The sequence below is a fragment of the Tiliqua scincoides genome, chromosome 5 (assembly GCF_035046505.1).
Source record: "Tiliqua scincoides isolate rTilSci1 chromosome 5, rTilSci1.hap2, whole genome shotgun sequence".
Lineage (NCBI taxonomy): Eukaryota > Metazoa > Chordata > Lepidosauria > Squamata > Scincidae > Tiliqua > Tiliqua scincoides.
In genome coordinates, this window is record NC_089825.1 from 142,919,420 (window position 1) to 142,937,555 (window position 18,136).

Sequence of the window (18,136 nt, forward strand, 5' to 3'; positions counted from 1 at the left end):
GACCATCTGGCCCCTGCAGTTAAAGAAAAGATATGGAGGGGCGAGTATGTGGACCTCTTCAGCCTTCTTCATAGGGAGCCAGAGCCTGAGATCAAGCCAGGCAAGGGAGTGCTGTCGGGAATATCAGGCGTTGCATAAGTCCAAAATTGATCGCAATTGGACCAATTGGCTAGCAGGGTTTACCATCTACATGGGGGTGGTGCTGCAGAAAGACTTGTCTAAGGGCCCAGCGCTGGCAAAGTACCTGGACGTGATTCACAGGGCTTTTAGGGGATACTCAGGTTCAGGTTGGTTGGCCTATGATGAGCAGTTCCGCATGCACATGGGAAATAACCCGCAGCTTTCCTGGGAAAGGAAGAATTCAGAGCTATGGATGCAACTCGTGATGGCGGGTGGTGCTGCTGGGGGTGAGCGCTCGGACAGCGGCCACCTGATTGCCAGGAGCAGTAGTTCGCACCTGGCGGGGCCGCCTCAGGCGGGAGCACCAGGCCAATGGGTTCAACCCTCGCGTCTCTGCTATGAGTATGCCTCCTCGGGGCACTGTTCTAGGTCAAGTTGTACGTTCTTGCACAACTGTGGACTGTGCGGTGACGACCACCCGCTTACCTCCTGCCCGAAGGGTTACCGGGACAGGAGATCTAGGCGCCATGGCTCAGGCCAGGAGAAGGGAGGAGGTGCAGGTGACCCATCCAACTCCAAAGAAGACAAGTCCGATTAGGCCGAGCTGCTGCGCGAGGGCTCTGATCACGCTGTGGCTGTATTCCTGTGGGAGGGTTTCACTCAAGGTTTTCTGTGTCTGCTTGCCACACCCCAAGGGCGTGAGTTTAGCTCACAACCTGAAGTCAGTCACGGGCATGGAGGACACAGTCTAGAGGACAATTACCAAGGGGTGGGTGTGGGTGAGTTTGGGCCCCCCCTTTTTTCTTACCCCCCGCCTGGCCTTAGGTTCTCTGCTGGGGGTGGTGCCTAAGAAGGCCCCTGGGGTATACCGCCTCATTCAACAAGTGTCTTACCCACAGGACATTGGTGAACAATGGCATTCACGACTAGTATTTGCACAGTTCACTTCAGGGACACTGGCATTCCGGGCATTCCCCAATCTGTGGGGGAGCAGCGTGGAGGGTATGCCTTGTTATAATCTCTCTGCTTTCATCTTGCAGGACGCTGTGGTGGCCCAGGGTGTGTGTTAAGCTGCGGCAGCAGCAGCAGGGATACCTTGCATTAACATCTCTGCTTTCATTTTGCAGGACACGGTGGTAGCCCTGTATGCGTATTAATCTGCGGCCACTCCATGGTCTTTTTGGGCCCACAAGAGGGTGGCTGCAACCCCCTGCAGATCGCACTTGGGCCTCAGCCTGGCAGTGCAGGTCGCTTGGTTAGCCAAGAAGGGGATGAGATGGGGCCAGCTGCGGCCCACATTGATGGAGTTACTGAATGTGAACCACCCAACGGACGCTTTGGGTGCTCCACCTGGGCGAGAATGACCTTTGCAGGAGGTCTGGTCTGGTTTTGATGAGCAGAACCTGTGAGGACAGCAGGACCCTAATGCGTTGGCTGCCTGGTACCGCCTTGGTCTGGTCGGACCTCTTGCAGCGTTGTGGATGGCGAAGGGCCTTCTGCTGCACTAAGATTGAAAGGATGTGCAGGAAGATCACCAAGGGCATTGGTGGATTGGTGTCTCGCACTGGTGGCAGCGTGGTAATGCATCTTGCAATTGTGTTGTCGCTACCTTACCTGTACAGGGCGATGTGTGTTCATTTGTTGGAGAAAGGCGCAGGCATCTTTCTTAAGGACCTGCGGGGCGGCCTTAAGTCGCTTCTGCCCCTGTTGGGAGTGGGGGGCTCAAGCGCTAGGCTGACCCCTCCTTGTGGCAGGTGGTGCGGGTTAGGAGGCGTGAATGGGACTTTGGCATGCACCTTCAGGCGGCATAGGCAGGGCAGAACCCTATTTCAGTCCTCAGGGGCTTGGCGGCACAAGGACGTGGACGGGGCCCTGGCCGGGACTGCGGGGCACACTTCAGAGGCTCAGCGGCTCGAGGTGGTGCAGTCTGCGGTCCGGCTGCCTTCCCCTTAAGGGATAGACATGGATGAGACGTGCCGTCCCAGCAGCGGGGCGCGACTCGGAGTCGGGTGCATGCCCACCTGGGGGCAGAGGTTTCTGGTACCGCCCAGAGGTCCCTCCCCGCACCACAGGGGCTTTCGCTGCCTTGGATGCTGCAGGTCTCAGCCTCTGCTTCTTTTGGTAACATGAAATAAAGTTGCCCTTTCTCCCATATCTGTTGTCTCGAGTGTTCATTGGACAGTGCGGAAACAAAGGTTTTAGCAAGCACCCCCAACCCCTTCTTGTTGCTCTGCTCCTAAATCTCACCTGTATAAACTGCTTTTGGGGGGCGGATAATTGAGGTTCTGAGTCTTGCATTTGCAGATAACTGAATTAGATCATTGGTAATCCTTTCCTGAGAACCATATCACAAAGCCCAGGCAGCCCAGTGCTAACCAGCGCTGGAGCAGGCAGGCCAACTGGCGTGTGCTGTATCCAGTGCAGGTGAGGAGGTGGCTGTGGTGCAACTTGGAGAAAACAAATATCTATCCCCTTACCCCATGTCACGCACCAGCCACCCTTTACGGGGCTATTCTGATCTATGCCAGTGAAATCTGGCCAAGTTGATCACCTTCAGCATGTTGGTCTTTTGCAGTGTTTGGGTGTCCTTTGTCCCAGCATATCTGAGCACCAGGGGGAAATATATGGCGGCAGTGGAGATCTTCTCCATCTTGGCTTCCAGTGCTGGGCTACTAGGATGCATTTTTCTCCCCAAGTGTTATATTAATGTTCTGAGACCTAACCTAAATACCAGAGAGCAGTTGGTAAGACACAAACATCTGCAGCACTAACTAATGTTCCCAGTTCATCACACACCTTCCCCCTCCCCGTCTCTATGTAATCCTACAGACAAGTTGTGTCTTCATCATAGTTGGAAAACAATCTAGTATGTCTTAAGCAGTCACCAGTCTGATCAGTGTTTTACACTGGCACCCCCCAAAGAAGCACACAAGACACAGGCTTGGAATGATTTAAACTTTATTAATAAACAACAAACCTGCAGCAGGGAGAAATTTATCTGAAGTCCCCCAGCATGCTGGCATCTAATAGCTTGGGGAAAATTGCACTGGCCATCTACCTCCCCCTGACCCCAATAGGATGTCACATCCTGGCTCAAGGTGTCACTCAATCGAGGACTGAGTTATCCTATCACGGCCAACCCCAAAGGGTCGAGGCACCCGGCCAGCACAGACCCACACCGGAAAACCTTGTGTAAGCCTTTGCTCGAACCACACCAGCCAGCCTCATCAACCCGGGCAAATGTTGTCAGAGCAGTTCTGGCTTACCCCTTGGCCTTGCTAACCTCAGCATGTACGCCAACCCCCACTCCTGGCTACCCAGCCAGCACGCCACCTGCCACACCGGGGGGGGGGGGTAACCTAGCGCTTAAGCCCCACCACCCCAAGTAAAAACCCAACATGCTCCGCAGACCCTGCTGCAGGTGAAACAGAAAAATATCGGCCCCAGTCATAGATATATGTACCCTGTGAGAACATGATGTCAGGGTGGAAGATGAGGTTCCACCTTGTCTGAACTTTATCCACCTCAGGTATGCATAGATCTTGTGCCTGGAGACGTCAACTACAAGAGGGCTGACAGCCCCAAGCCAGTCCCTTCTGGGGAGCATGTCTGACCAGATTATGATAATTCCTGATAGCCAGCTATGAGTCAGAGCAAGATCCCTACAGACCAGTAGCCTGAAGGACAACGAGGTCCTCTGGCGCAGGTCATTCTCACTAAAGTATATTAACAGTACCTGAGCGGGCGTCCTGGAATCCAGAAAGTTCACACAGCAAAGAGAGTAGCTGGCCCCAGAGCATACATCTCTTGGAAGCCCACTACATCTCCGCCATGTCGCCCAAGTCGAGCTGGGTGCCAAATTCCAAGGCCGCTGCCCTCTTCCTCGCCCAAAACACAATGGAGTGTCCAATAAGAACATAAGAATGATGCGGACACAGGTGGAGAACACTCAGCAACGACTTGAAAATACAGAAAGGAGTGTAAGTAACCTGAATCTGTAACCCAAGACCTGTAACAGTACACCTTAAGTGTCCATCACATTGGGCAAAAGAACTAGGATCTATCACACCAGTCCCTGACTAGGCCGCAGCCATGGCCCCCACATGGGACGCCCATCACACCGGGCACCCAAACACTCACTCAGTGGTACCTATCACACCAGGTACCGTTCAGCCACAGGCCAGGCCAGCACATAGCCTATTGGCCTAGTACTTACTTAGGTAGAACTTATCAGCGACCAACCTCCACTGGCCGATGCATTAATATCCACTGGTGAAAGACTAATACTGCTGCAACAGATGCTGCCCCAATTCTGAATGAATGCAGCCCACCCATGTAGGATGCTGAATACCAACCAGCCACTGCAAGGCAAACACTGGTCAATGAAGGCCTACTTCACTTGCAGATGTAGCCCATACAGTGTGCTGAATGCTTGCCAGCCACTGCCAGGTAACCATGGGCCAGTTAAGTCCTCTTTCACTCACAAAAACCTATTCCTATAAAGAGTGCTAAATGCCCGCCAGCTACTTCCTGGAAACCATTGGCAACTAAAGGACATCACTTGTAAGTATAGCCCCATATAGGGGAATGAAACTCTCTGGTTACCGCCAGGCAAACACGGAATGAAGACCTATTTTACTTGCAAATTTTGCTACATATAGGGTACTGAATGCCCGCCAGCCACTGCCTGGCAAACATTGGTCAATAAATACTATTTTCACTTGCAAACATAGCCCCATATAGGGTGCTGAATGCTCGCCGGCTACTGCCGGGCAACTGTATGCTAGTAAATGCCTACTTCACTAACAAATGTAGTCCCATATAGGGTGCTGAATGCTTGCTGACTATTGCCAGGCAACTATGGGCAGTAAAGCCTACTTCACTTGCAAATAGAGTGCTGAAAGCTTGGTGGCTACTGCCATGCAACCAAGGACCAATAAAGGCCTTCTTCATTTACAAATGTAGGCCCTTATAGGGTGCTGAATGCCCACCAGCTACTGCCAGGCAACCATTGGCCACTAAAGGGCCTACTTCCCTTGTAAATGTAGCCCCAGATAGGGTGCTGAATGCCCAGCAGCTACTGCCAGACAAACATGGGCAAATAAATGCACCTGCAAATGTAGCCCCAGAGAGGGTTCTGAACGCTTGCTGGCTGCTGCCAGGCAACTATGGGCCAGTAAAGGCTTATTTCACTTGTTAATGTAGTCCCATATACTGTGCTGAATGCTTGCTGGCTACTGCCATGAAAACTTGCGCCAATAAAGTAATATTGAACTTACAAAGGAACTCCTATATAGGGTGCCAAATGCTTGCCAGCTATTGCCAGGCAACGATGGGCCAAATATAGCCTCCGAAAGGGTGCTGAACTTTCATTAGCTACTGCCAGGCAATTATGGGCCGTTGAAGGCCTGCTTCACCTACAAAGGTAGCCCCATACAGAGTGCTGAAAATAGAGTGGCACTGCCAGGCAACCATGGGCTATTGAAAGGTTGGACTAAACAACTTACAAATGTAATCCAAAATAGGGTGCTGAATGCTTGCTGGTCACTGCCAGACAACCATGGGTCCATGAAGGCCTAATCTACTTGCTGGCATAGCCTGTGGCTTTTGAAAAGCCAGCTACACGAGGCAGGTGTCGGGTATTCACTGCATACAGCCAGGTGTCTGTCGCTTGAGTATGAAGACCTCATGTGAGAAACTTGGCAGTGGGGATTCGCTCAGCCCCTCTACGGTCATTTCTCCTCGTGACTGATGATTGTGTTCATGGTGCCTCGTGTGTGGAAGTCACTGGAAATTGGTTGAATGCTGTGGGGCTGAGGTTCAGACATGCTGCTGTTCAGATGGTCAAAAGTGCTGCTGCTACTGCTGCAGCTGCCTTACGGTGTCAGCAACAACTGCCACTCAAGGGGGGGTTGGCAGAAGAGCAGCTATCAGTCTCCGGACATAACTATTGCTGTCTTTGCCTCTCTCTCAATTGTTGAGCAGAAAGATCTCTCTTTTAAAGAAACTCCAGATGTTACTATTGCTGTCTTTGCCTCTCTCGGTATTGTTGACCAGAATGATCTCTCTTTTAAGGAAACTCCAGATGTGTCTTCCCTGGGAGGAAAGTAAGTTGGGTTGTGGTTTTGATGTCTAGTAATTCTGATTAAAATCAGTGTTGTAAATATAGAAAAATTCCTTGGGATTACATACTGTGGGTCTGGTGGCAATAGTGGGGGCAGTAGAGATGGCATGGAGTGAGTTCTAGTTCACATAGACCAAAAGACCCCTGCACCTAGAGAACTAGATGTCAGGGTAAATGCTAGGCTTGAACTCGTTCTATGTGCCATGTTCATTATCCTTGTGCGGAGAAGTTTTTTGCAGGAAGGAACAGAACATTTGGTTATGTGAGCTGCAGCCAGTGCTCTAAAGTGGTTTTGCTAGTGGGTGTGCTTTTAAAGACATGTGGAACATGATCACACATGGAGGAAAGCTAATAGGCCTGCAGGCGTGAGTGTGGTGGTCAGTGGCACAACTTAGTGGAATGACACACAAGAGCTATGGGGCAAAATGGTGACAGTGTAACAATAGATCACTTTTATTGTGGGGATGATAATGCAACAGCAAAAATGTGCAGTCAAAATAAAAAGCAATACAGTGTATTGGATATTTTCAATCTTTTTCAGCTCATGGCACACTGTCGGGTGTAAAATTGTAAAGAATCACCATGGGTTCTTGGACAAGGCACACCCAGCTGCCAGTCAGAGTTCTCACATCACCCAATGGCCTAATAAATGACCCTCCCCAAATGTCCATGGCACACATGTAGACCATGCATGGCACACCAATGTGCCACTCACATGGGTTGAAAATTGCTGCAGTGTATTCACTACTCACTCATACAACTCGGCATAATCTTAAGCAGTTGCTAGGGCTGCAATCCCATAAACACTGACCACATGTTCATATCATATGTTGAATGCTTGGGGCTGATCTCAGGCCTCCCCTTAAATGATTCCAACCTAGACAAGGGTCCCTTTCTACCCTTGAAGGTCATCTAGGCATGAGCAAAGGGCTCTTCCATGACAGAAACAAAACCTCTCAAGCCAGCCTTCCCTTGTCAGGAGTTGGGGAACTGAGACTCCACTTTCCTCATTGGCTTGTTCCAGGAGAAGAAAATGTCATCCTGTTCAACCACCCATAAACTATGGGAAGATGAGTGGACACATCCAGCAGGCCAGGTGACCAGATCCCTTCTGACTTTTGTTCAGAAGGAACTAGTGTGATAGGATTATATTATTTTCCATCTCTTTTCCTTGTTGGGCATCAAAAGATGTTACCAGGAATTCCTTGCCTGTAACTGAGCATAGTGAGAGCTAGAAAGTTCAGAAAAGCAGAGCTGCATGTGGGCCCATCAACCTGATTTTAAGCACAAGTAAGGGCTATGCAAAGAGCATGAAGCATTTCCATTCACCATATTGACTATGAACCAGAGCCTAAGACTACATGATTGTCACATTTCAGCGTAATTCTGAAGTACTTCCATCGTCTCTTTGCCATGATGTTTGCCAGGTTCGAAATCGAGAAAGATGTCAACCTCTTGACAAACAAGACATTGAATTTTTTACCGATTGAAAACGCTAACAATGCCAGGGGGTCCTGTTCTGGAATTATGCGTCTCCTTTTCACAGGTCAGGGGCATCCCCTTAATTACGTCTGCAGCAAGGAAAAGGAGCTCATTGTCGTCATTGGGGGGCTCATTCCTCAGAACTCAAAGTTGATGCCCCACATCTTAAATATCTACAGGATCCCACAGGTATGTGTGTTCCCTAATCTAGAGAGAGGTACAGCCACTAGGATTGCTAGGAGAGCAGACAATCTGGGCTACAATAAGTGAAGACAGAAGACTCTTCTCTATCCATTTAGCAGAGTTGGAATCAAATGTTAATCAAGTGATGTGTGAAAATGTCAAAACCTGATTAAGTTCTTAAAAAACCACTTTAAGGAGGGAATAATTTGTACTGAATTAGCGGCAAATGTATGTGGGCAAAATATTTTCTCCAGTACCTTCCGTTGAGGAAGTCTCCATGAATGCCCCACACTTCAGGATGCAGTGCATAACACATTGACAGCGGAATTAAAGCTGGAAAGTTGGACAGGAGTGGGTTCTGAGAGCCCAATCCTATGCCTGTCTACTCAGAAGTAAATCCCATGATACTCAATAGAGCTTACTCCCAGGAAAGTGTGGACAGAATTGGAGCCTGAATGAATTATCCTAAGCCTCTTGGTCATCCTGCCCAAAACACTACACCCCAGAAAATGGAGACTTCCAAATTTTTGTTACAGGATCAAGTACAAAAAACTCTACTATATACCCTGCCAGGCATTTGAGAGAGGACCTTTTTATTTAGCAATCATCAGATGTTTGTCTGCCCTAAAAAGCTCATTTCATTTCCCCTTAGCTCAATTATGACTTCTTTGACTCTGCACTGGGTGACAGAACACAGTTCCCTTCCCTCTACCAGATGGTCCCAAATGCAAGATCTCAGTACACTGGGATTGTTCGACTGATTCGGCATTTCAAATGGAACTGGATTGGCCTCCTTGTTTCAGACAATGACACTGGAGAAACATTTCTGAGGACTCTCATTCCCAGGCTCCTCCAAAACAACATTTGTGTGGCTTTTACAGAAGTTCTTTCAGGACTAAAGACGTATGTGGAAGTGAACCAACCCTTTTATGACCATTTAGAAGGCGTAAGATCTATTGTCTCCATGTCCAGGAGCAACGTGATTGTTGTTCATGGAGAGTCACAATCTATGGAGAGTTTGCAATTGATTCTAACATTTTATGAAAAAGCGAAGCAAGACCCAACAGAGAAAGTTTGGATCAAGACATCTCAGTGGGATTTTGCAACAGTATTCAACCCAGTTCTATTCACATCCAAATCCTTCAATGGTACCTTGTCATTCACACTCCACACAAAGGACGTGCCTGGCTATGAAGACTTCCTTGAGGCAATAAATCCACATCAGCCTGTGTTTTCTTTCATACATAAGTTTTGGTCAGTTGCATTTTGGTGTTCACTCCCCAAGTTCAACTGGTATCTACCAGCCACAGGGAACTGCACTGGTGAGGAGAAGCTGAGCAGTCTCCCCAGTTCCGTATTTGAAATGAAAATGTCCGGTGAGAGCTACAATATCTACAATGCTGCTCATGCCGTAGCACATGCTCTCCAATCCATGTACTCTTCAATATCCAAGCATAGATTAAAGGGAACTGGAGGCACAGGGGATGTTTGGGCTGTTCAGCCATGGCAGGTAGGATTTTCCTGTAAGCCTTTAATGTGTACGGTCACCCCTGCATTCCCATGGATGGACTTGGATCCACTCTTGCAATGCAACTGGACTGAGCGAGAAGTGAGACAATATTTTCACTTTAGTTTGTCTAAGCCGGAGTCCTTTCCATTTGGAAATGGGCTTAATTTAGAGGAGCAATAGATTGAAGGATAACTTTTGGGGTTATTAAATGAATTGTGAATTCTGGTGGAAATGGGGACTGGGAGTAGGAGGAGGGGGTGAGAATAACTCTGGGAAAGTTTAACTATGTAATGTTTATAATCATCACATAGAAAAAAATGTTCTCATAGGTTTTGTTTGTATGCAATCTTTCAGAAAATGTTCACAATATTTATTTTCTGGCCCTGATTATTATTCATTTCATGTCATGATTACTACTGAAAATAATTATGTCATATACAGGGGGAGGTGTCAATAATGTATGGGCCCCAGGTGTCCAATGACCTAGCCATGCGCCTGCATGTCAAGGTCGCAGATTCCAGTGATATCAAAAGAACTCCTGCTCAACAGTTTACCCCTGAGTATTCTTTTTCTCCAATCAGCTTCACCACTTTCTGAGAAACGTTCGCTTCAACAATAGTGCGGGCGAAGAAATATTCTTTGATAAAAATGGGGAACAGGCAACAGGTTTTGATATTGTCAACACCATCACATTCCACAACCTGTCTTTCCAAAGAATCCGGGTGGGAAAGGTGGACCCCTGGGCTCCTGAAGGAGAAGAGTTTGCCCTTAATGGAAGCGCCATTGTGTGGAATCAGAAGTTTGATCAGGTGGGAATGATCTTTTATGTAATTGCTGAGCTGTAGTTCCACAGTTGCAGAAGAACATGGAAGTACCCTTCAGCAGATGTCTGGGAATTCATCTTCCAGTGCATGCTGCACTTACTCCGAAGCAAGCCCTATGGTACTCACTGGGATTTACTCTGGATCTGCCAGACTTCTGTGGTTATCATAACAGTGATACAAGAATAACACGGACAAATGGGGCAGGTTTGTTGTAATGCTTGTGCTTGTAGAATAGGATGAATAACCATGGATAATACATGCAAAGCTCATGCATGCCCAGGCATATGATATCTATGCTCTTTTGTCTTTGTGTTTATCCATATCTTCCTATGAATTGTGAGGCTGAATTGAATATGGTGAATGGATGGTACGTAGGGTAAGTAACCACGGAGCGAAAACATCTTGATTCATATATAGAACAATGTTGAAAGGACACTTATTGTGTCTACAGCCTGCCTACGTAAACCACCTTGAGTAATATCTGGCAAGAAACATATATAAATATAGGAGTAAATTAATCAGTATATGAGGTCAGAGGAGCACATGTCGAATATAGATGTTTACAGAAACGTGACTTATATGTCATTACTGTACTCTCAGTACCAAACCAAACCAAACCAAACATCACAGCAAAGAGAAAACAGTTGATTTCCATGCTAACCCTTTCTCCTTTGGGGTTTTTGGAAGATGCTGCCCCAATCGACATGCACTGAGAGCTGCCATCCTGGACAGACAAAGGTGGTACGCCAGGGGGAGCAGATCTGTTGCTATGACTGTGCTCAGTGCTCTGAAGGGAGGATTTCCAGCCAGCTGGGTAAGTGAAGAAGGTGATGCTCCATCCAATCGGTTTTCCAGAAGTTTGTAGAAATGAGCTGCTCAAAAGTCTTTTGTTTCCCAGCACTCAGAGGAACTGTGGCGTCAAGGAACTTTTGTCCCCTTCCCCCGAGGAATGTCTCAGTTCCCGCTATGGGGCTTCTCATATTTGCACCAGCTATTTTGCTAGCACTGATGTGAGAACCTTCATGTCAAGCTATTGGTTGACAGGTTGGACACAGAGGATGGGATCTGGCGGAGGAGGCCTCTGCCGCTCCCACACCGCTCCCAACCCATCTCTTCCCCCATTCCCCCTTCCCCCGCTCAGGACGCCATCCCAAAACTGAAAGGCCAGACCACTGCCTGGCAGTCCCACTTTTCTCCACACAGTCACATGGCATTCTTCATCCAGAACTACCTACTCCAAGGGTGCCGTAAATGTGCTTTACGACATGTTTACAACACCCAGTGCCAGCACTGGAGCTCAGCACCAGTGCTATGAACCTTTAGCTTTGGACACTTAGGGCCCAATCCTCAATTCATCATACTGATGCAGTCAGTAAAGCAACAATTCAGCAGAGCATATGGCCCAGTCCTATGGGACTGTTATGACAGTGGGGCAGGTGTCTACTGTTGTCAAAGGCCCAGTGATGGCTTGAATCTGGTGCCACCACTGCGCCAAACCAAGCATCTGCTTCAAAGCAGCTACAGATCTGGAACCACATTGCTGCAGATGCCGGTAAGTCAGAAGTGGGGCATGTTGTGGGTGAGGAGAGATCAGGCCAGGGGAGAGAGGAGGTGGATCCTGGTGGCAGCAACATGCACCAGGCTCTAATCCTTGAACCTTGCCTCGGAACACTCCCTGACTCTCCTCAGAAGCGCATCAGGAAAATGGAGGAGGAGACCTACAGGTGACTGGGCAGCCTATACGCAACTCTGCTGGCCGGCTGTTTTCCCCCCATGACAGCACAGACTTCCTAGGCACAGCACAGCTGACATTTGGGTAAAGCCTGATGCCAGATTTATTGAGGGTTGACATTCAAAGGATACCTGGATGTGTTACATACATGGATAGATGCAAAGAAACATGGGAGTGAGTGATTTCTTATGTATGTATTCATTAGCACACTTCATCCTATGATTGCACTGCACTGTTGCCAGACAGGCTGAGGTGATGCAAGTACACTTGGAACTGTTGAATCCCTGCATGTTTCTTTTAGATGCAGATCACTGCAGTGACTGCCCAGAGGACCAGCATCCAAGCAGGAACCAGGATCACTGTATCCCCAAAGCCATCACTTTTTTGTCCTATGAAGAGCCCTTGGGAATCGTTCTGGCTTCTTCTGCTCTGCTGCTCTCCACAATCACACTTGTGCTCGTGGGGAGCTTCATTCAGCACAGGAACACCCCCATTGTCAAAGCCAACAATTGGAACATCACCTGTGCCCTGCTGTTCTCCCTGCTGTGTTGCTTCCTCTGCACATTTCTGTTCATTGGCCAGCCCAGAAAGGCATCCTGCATTTTCCGGCAGACCTTGTTTGCTGTCACCTTCACTGGGGCAGTTTCTTCAGTGTTGGCCAAAACCCTCACTGTGGTCCTGGCCTTCATGGCCACCAGACCTGCCAACAGGATGAGAAAATGGTTAGGGAAGAGATTGGCCACGTCTGTCATTGTGGTGTGTTGTCTAATTCAAACTGGCCTCTGTGCAGCGTGGCTGGCAGTGTCTCCCCCCTTCCCAGAGCTTGACGCGCACTCCCTGATAGCTCAGATCATAGTGCAGTGCAACGAAGGCTCAACCTTCATGTTCTCCATTGTTCTGGGCTACATGGTATTTCTGGCCCTTGTCAGTTTTTGGGTGGCTTTTTTGGCCAGAAGACTGCCTGATACTTTCAATGAGGCCAAGCTGATCACCTTCAGCATGTTAGTCTTTTGCAGTGTTTGGGTGTCCTTTGTGCCAGCCTACCTGAGCACCAAGGGGAAATACATGGTGGCCGTGGAGGTCTTCTCCATCTTGGTCTCTAGTGCTGGATTGTTGGGTTTCATCTTTCTCCCCAAATTCTTCATTATTGTGTTGAGGCCCCAGCTTAACACAAAGGAAAACTTAGTAAGGAAAAAGAATTTTGTCACCTGACTGAATTGCTTGAGTACCTTCGTCCGTAGCATTGTGCATGAACCCCTTGAGATATGTCCATTGTTTTATAGAAACTCGTGTGACTTCCTTCTATATTCCCAGCTGTTCCTCTTGGTCGTAATCCTGAGATTCATTTCAACTTTCACCAATCTGACATTTCAGGGTCAATCTAATTTCTCGTTCCTCCCTTCTCCTCCAAGGTGTTGTCCTATTGTTCTAGATAGATGTTCTATCTAGTCCTGAGCTACCTGGGGCTTCTGGCCTTCATCAGCTTCACTGTGGCTTTCTTAGCCAGGTCATTGCCTGATGCGTTTAATGAGGCCAAGCTGATCACCTTCAGCATGCTGGTCTTTTGCAGTGTTTGGGTGTCCTTTTTCCTAGCATATCTGAGCACCAGGGGGAATATATGGTGGCTGTGGAGATCTTCTCCATCTTGGTTTCTAGTGCCGGGCTACTAGGATGCATTTTTCTCCCCAAGTGCTATATTGAGACCTAAATACCAGAGCGCAGCTGGTAAGAAACAAGTATCTGCAGTACTGACTAATGTTCCCAGTTCATCACATGCTTCCTCTTTCCTTGTCTATTTCACTGCATTTTAAAATGTAATCCTATGGACAAGGTTGTATCTTCTTCATAATTAGAAAATCATTTAGTATGTTTTAAGCAATCACTAGATAATAAAATCATGATGAGTGCCTTTCTCTGTTGATGCATTTATTGTTGGCCCATTTCCCTTCCAGAGATAGCAAAAGAAGTTCCTGTTTGTGTTCTTATAGTGGAGTACGAAGATCTTTTGCACCAGACATTATGGAGAATCCAAACCAATAAAAGCATAAATTAAAGACATTTATATAGTTTGAAGATGAAGCAATACTGACAGGCCCCAATAGCACTGCAGTAATCATGAAGCCATGGGGGCCCAGGGGCTTGTCACCTTACCTGGTAGGATTGCAGTGGCCTCTAGCAGGGTCCAGGAGGCTCACAGCCCCCATGACTGCACAGAGCTCCAATCTCTGAGTCTTTTGGACTTTTCTGTAGGCCAGCAGAACCCCCCACCCCCAGGTGAAGTTAATAGCCCCAGGCTGACTTTTGCAGTGATTGGGTGTCCTTTGTGCCAACCTACCTGAGTACCTGTCTCCCAGGGACTTACCCTGACAGTGATGCACAGCAGGGAAGGAGGAGGACGAAGGAAGGCGAGCCGAAGGAGGGGGAGCACAGCCCAAGGGAACCCCCCAGGGGAATGCCCTGGGAGGACAAGGAGCCAGCCAGAGGGGGTAAAGCTCCTGGGCCATCCCTACCCATTGGGCGGGGCAGGAGCTAGTAAGTAGTACCTAATATTTGAAAAGTGAACTTCTGTCCAAGTGAAAAGTCTGATCAAATATCCTCCTGTACATTCAGAAAAAAAAATACTTCATTACTAAATTTATCTTTAGTCAGAAGCATGTTTCCCATCAAGATTTATGAGTTAAAATGGCTCTGCTTTGTTTAGCCCACAACATGTTAAATATTCAGGTATTCATCATCAGGTATTAAATAATGCAGTACCTGAATTTCTGGGTATAATGTGTATTAGAGCCCTGGTTCCTTTTTTTTTTTTTTTACCAAGCAGAATCTAATCTCCTTTGCTCTGTTGCTTGAGAAGCCCTTGTATTTCTTTTTATTTTGAGCCCCACATGCATGTGGTGCTGGGTACCTCCCAAGAGAGCATGACCCAAGCCAGTAGTGTGCCTTGAAGCAGGACAGATGGCAAGAGGTCTCACATCCTCCAGGCCTCCTTTGGTTCAGACTACAGGCAACTATAAAAAGATCCTGCCTTCAGCTGCAGCCCAAATTCCAGGAACCCATCTTCTTCTTTGTCTCTCACCCATAGCTTCTCTCCTCTCCCCCTCCTTCCTGGCTCCTGCTGGACTCCAGCCCCAGTTCTCCCTGGGAAACCCCTAACATGTGTTGGCCTTTCTTTGGAATCCTGAGGGGGGGGGGGGGAAGATATAAGTGAATTTTTAGTAGAGAAACTGTAAGTAGGGAAAGAGCTAAGCACATATCACCCAATTCTCTGCTCCAAATCCCTATTCCTAAACGTTTTAAAAATATTAATTAGACTCTGAGATGTGAAATTATGTATAAAATATAATTAGGACTCCAGTAGTCCTGCGCAGACTGCAGCATCAGAAGTCTCCACAATATTTGCTGGACAATGAACACAAATTGAAATCAAACTTCTAGTGTGTCACACATTTGGGGGCATTGATTGACATTTGCAGATTGTGAAAGATTCTACTGTGCTCTGAAAACATCTCTGGTTTTCCCTTCAGGGAAGTTGTTCCAATGCTCAAGTCCTTATTGGGAGAAATGAAGAAGCAGATTCATGACCAACTGGAACGAACACGTTCTACCATCTCCTCAGCCAAAAGCAATGTGATTCTTGTTCATGGGGGTTTATGCTCTATGGAGGGTTTGCGCAAGATTCTGTCCAAAAGTGAACGTGATGAAATGAAACCAATAGAGAGGGTCTGGATCATAACAGCTCACTGGGATTTCTCTTCCGTATTCCATCTGGATCTGTTCACACCACAGTCCTTCAATGGCACTTTGTCCTTTTCACTGCACAGAAATGACGTGGCAGGATACCAGGGAATCATTGAGAAAATAAATCTTAACAATTTTAATCTTTATCACTTCAGACTCTTCTGGTCTACTGTATGTCGGTGTTTTGTGCCTTCAGTTGGTCTACATATACCAGGAGCAGAAGATTGCACTGGGGAGGAGAAATTGAGCAGCCTGCCCAAGTCCATCTTTGAAATGAAAATGTCTGGGCAGAGCTATGGTATCTACAATGCTGTTTATGCTATAGCGCATGCTCTCCATGCCATGGAGTCATCAAAGTCCAAACAGAAGCTGAAGGGGGACGGAGGCACATGGGATCTTCGGAATGTCCAGTGGTGGCAGGTAGGGTGGATTCTCTTGGCAATTGCAACTGTCTGGGAGAATTGATGTTGTCACCAGGTATGTTATGAATAGCAGCCTCCATGTATGCTGCTCCTTTCACAGGTTGCAAAAATGGGGGGTTATTTGGAATCGTTACTGAGACCTGCAGAACTACCACACCTTTTTGGGGACAGCAAACAAATTCTTCTTGATTCACTGCTGATCTGACCAGTGACTGGTTCCTGTTGGCAACCACATTCTGACCTCTAATCTACCTATGTTATTTCACATCTTCAGGCCCCGGTACAGTCAAGGTTAAAAAAAAGTGTGGGCTATAGGTGCTGGTGAGTAGGAAAAGAAACAGTTCCACTGTCGGGATTGGACTAATTGACCAATTAGGCCCCTTTCAACTCTATGATTCCATAAAATGGCTGCTGTTGGCGCAAGGAGTGCCCTGTCGGCAGACATTTTGGGAGCGCTGCCACAAGAGGGAGCAGTGCTCCCCATCTGTTGACAAACCTGCCAGCAGCAGGGGCAGGAAGGAAGCGAAATGGGGCATGGAAGGGGAGGAATGAGATGCACGGAGGCTCCAGGATGGGAAGAATTGATAGGACTGGGTCCAAAGTGCTTTATTCAAGGGGCAGGTGGGGCTCGTTCACCTTAGGTTTTGTGCTGGCACCATTTATTAATGTTTTAAGAAGACTGCATGTTCAGCTGTAATTTGGAGAGTGTTGGGGGAGTGGACCTGTGGGTTTCATCAAGAGTATCCTGCATTTCCCCCTTAGTTCAATCACTAAATATATTCAACATTCAACAGAGAAAACTAAGGGCCCAATCCTATCCAACTTTCCAACTCCGGTGTAGCCACAATGCAGCCCCGTGGTAAGGGAACAAATGTTCCCAAACCTTGAGAAGAGCCCAGTGATTATCCCTCCACCACAGGATGCAGCACACACCCCACTGACACAACAGCACCAGCATTGGAAAATGGGATAGGATTTGGCCCTAAAACAGCACAGGAAATATGGTAAATATTAGAGGCCATCAGACATTAAGAGCCTGGGAGATTAGAAACAGCTTCACCTGCAACCAGAAAGCATATTTGAAGACGTGAGAGGTGTATAGGAAAGAACATTGTTTAAAAGGTGCTCCTCTCCCTGCATCCTTGTCACCCTGCTCACCTTGGACTGAAGGAGTGCCCAGCAGGTGCCATGCCTTGATGAGTGCAGCGAATAAGGGCTGAACCCTATCCAATTTTCCAGGGTCGGTGCTGCTGTGCCTGTGGGATATGCACTGCTTCCTGTGTAGGGGGGGGGCAGTCTTGGAGGCCTCCTCAAGGTAGAGGAACATTTGTTCCCTTACCTCGGGGCTGCATTGTGGCTGCCCCAGTGCTGGAAATTTGGACCGGACTGGGCTGCAAAACAGGCCGACGTGGAGAAGGGAACTCTTTCAAATGACCAGATTCAAAGATATGAGAAGCTTATGATGGAAATCTCAGCCACGGATTACATTTTTGCACAGTTTCTTCTTCTTAGGATGACTGGAAGATACAAATAATTTACGTTGGTTGGAATTTATACGTCACAGAAAAGTAAGAAAGAGGCTTTAAGTGTTAGCTAGTCAGATATTTTCTAGAAAAAGTCAAATGTCAAAGAAATTGCATTCAAGCTTGTTCTTGGTCATTGACCCGAGTTCATTTCTTTCTTCCTCTCCTCCAAGATAGCTTCACTCCTTTCTGAAAAACATTCATTTCAACAATAGTGCTGGGGATGAAATATTTTTTGATGAAAATATGGATTTTGCCGCTCCGTTTGATATCATGAACACAGTCACTTATCCCAATAAGTCCTTTCATAGAATCTGCGTGGGAAAGATGGATCCCTGGGCTTCTGAAGGAAAAGAGTTCACTATCAACCAAAGTGCCATAGTGTGGAATCACAAGTTTAAGCAGGTGGGAAACACTAGCATGTTTCTAAAGTATACAATCCTCAGTTCAAAAAGAACAGAGGAAGGCTCTTGCCTTT

At 47.5% G+C, this 18,136-nt stretch overlaps 1 protein-coding gene across 1 annotated transcript; it reads left to right on the forward strand.

Annotated features, from left to right (window-relative positions):
- The first annotated feature begins 3,951 nt into the window (after positions 1 to 3,951).
- Positions 3,952 to 13,187, forward strand: LOC136654030 (vomeronasal type-2 receptor 26-like). Its single transcript, XM_066630891.1, has 4 exons — positions 3,952 to 3,972; positions 10,001 to 10,228; positions 10,940 to 11,057; positions 12,277 to 13,187. Exons 1-4 carry the CDS (start codon positions 3,952 to 3,954, stop codon positions 13,185 to 13,187), a joined length of 1,278 nt encoding a protein of 425 aa, XP_066486988.1.
- The last annotated feature ends 4,949 nt before the right edge of the window (positions 13,188 to 18,136 follow it).

Coding starts and splice junctions, on each gene's coding strand:
- LOC136654030 (XM_066630891.1), top strand. CDS start 3,952: ATGTCGCCCAAGTCGAGCTGG. Junction 10,229..10,939: donor GGAATCAGAAGTTTGATCAG/GTGGGAATGATC, acceptor AAGATGCTGCCC/CAATCGACATGCACTGAGAG. Junction 11,058..12,276: donor GAGGATTTCCAGCCAGCTGG/GTAAGTGAAGAA, acceptor TGTTTCTTTTAG/ATGCAGATCACTGCAGTGAC.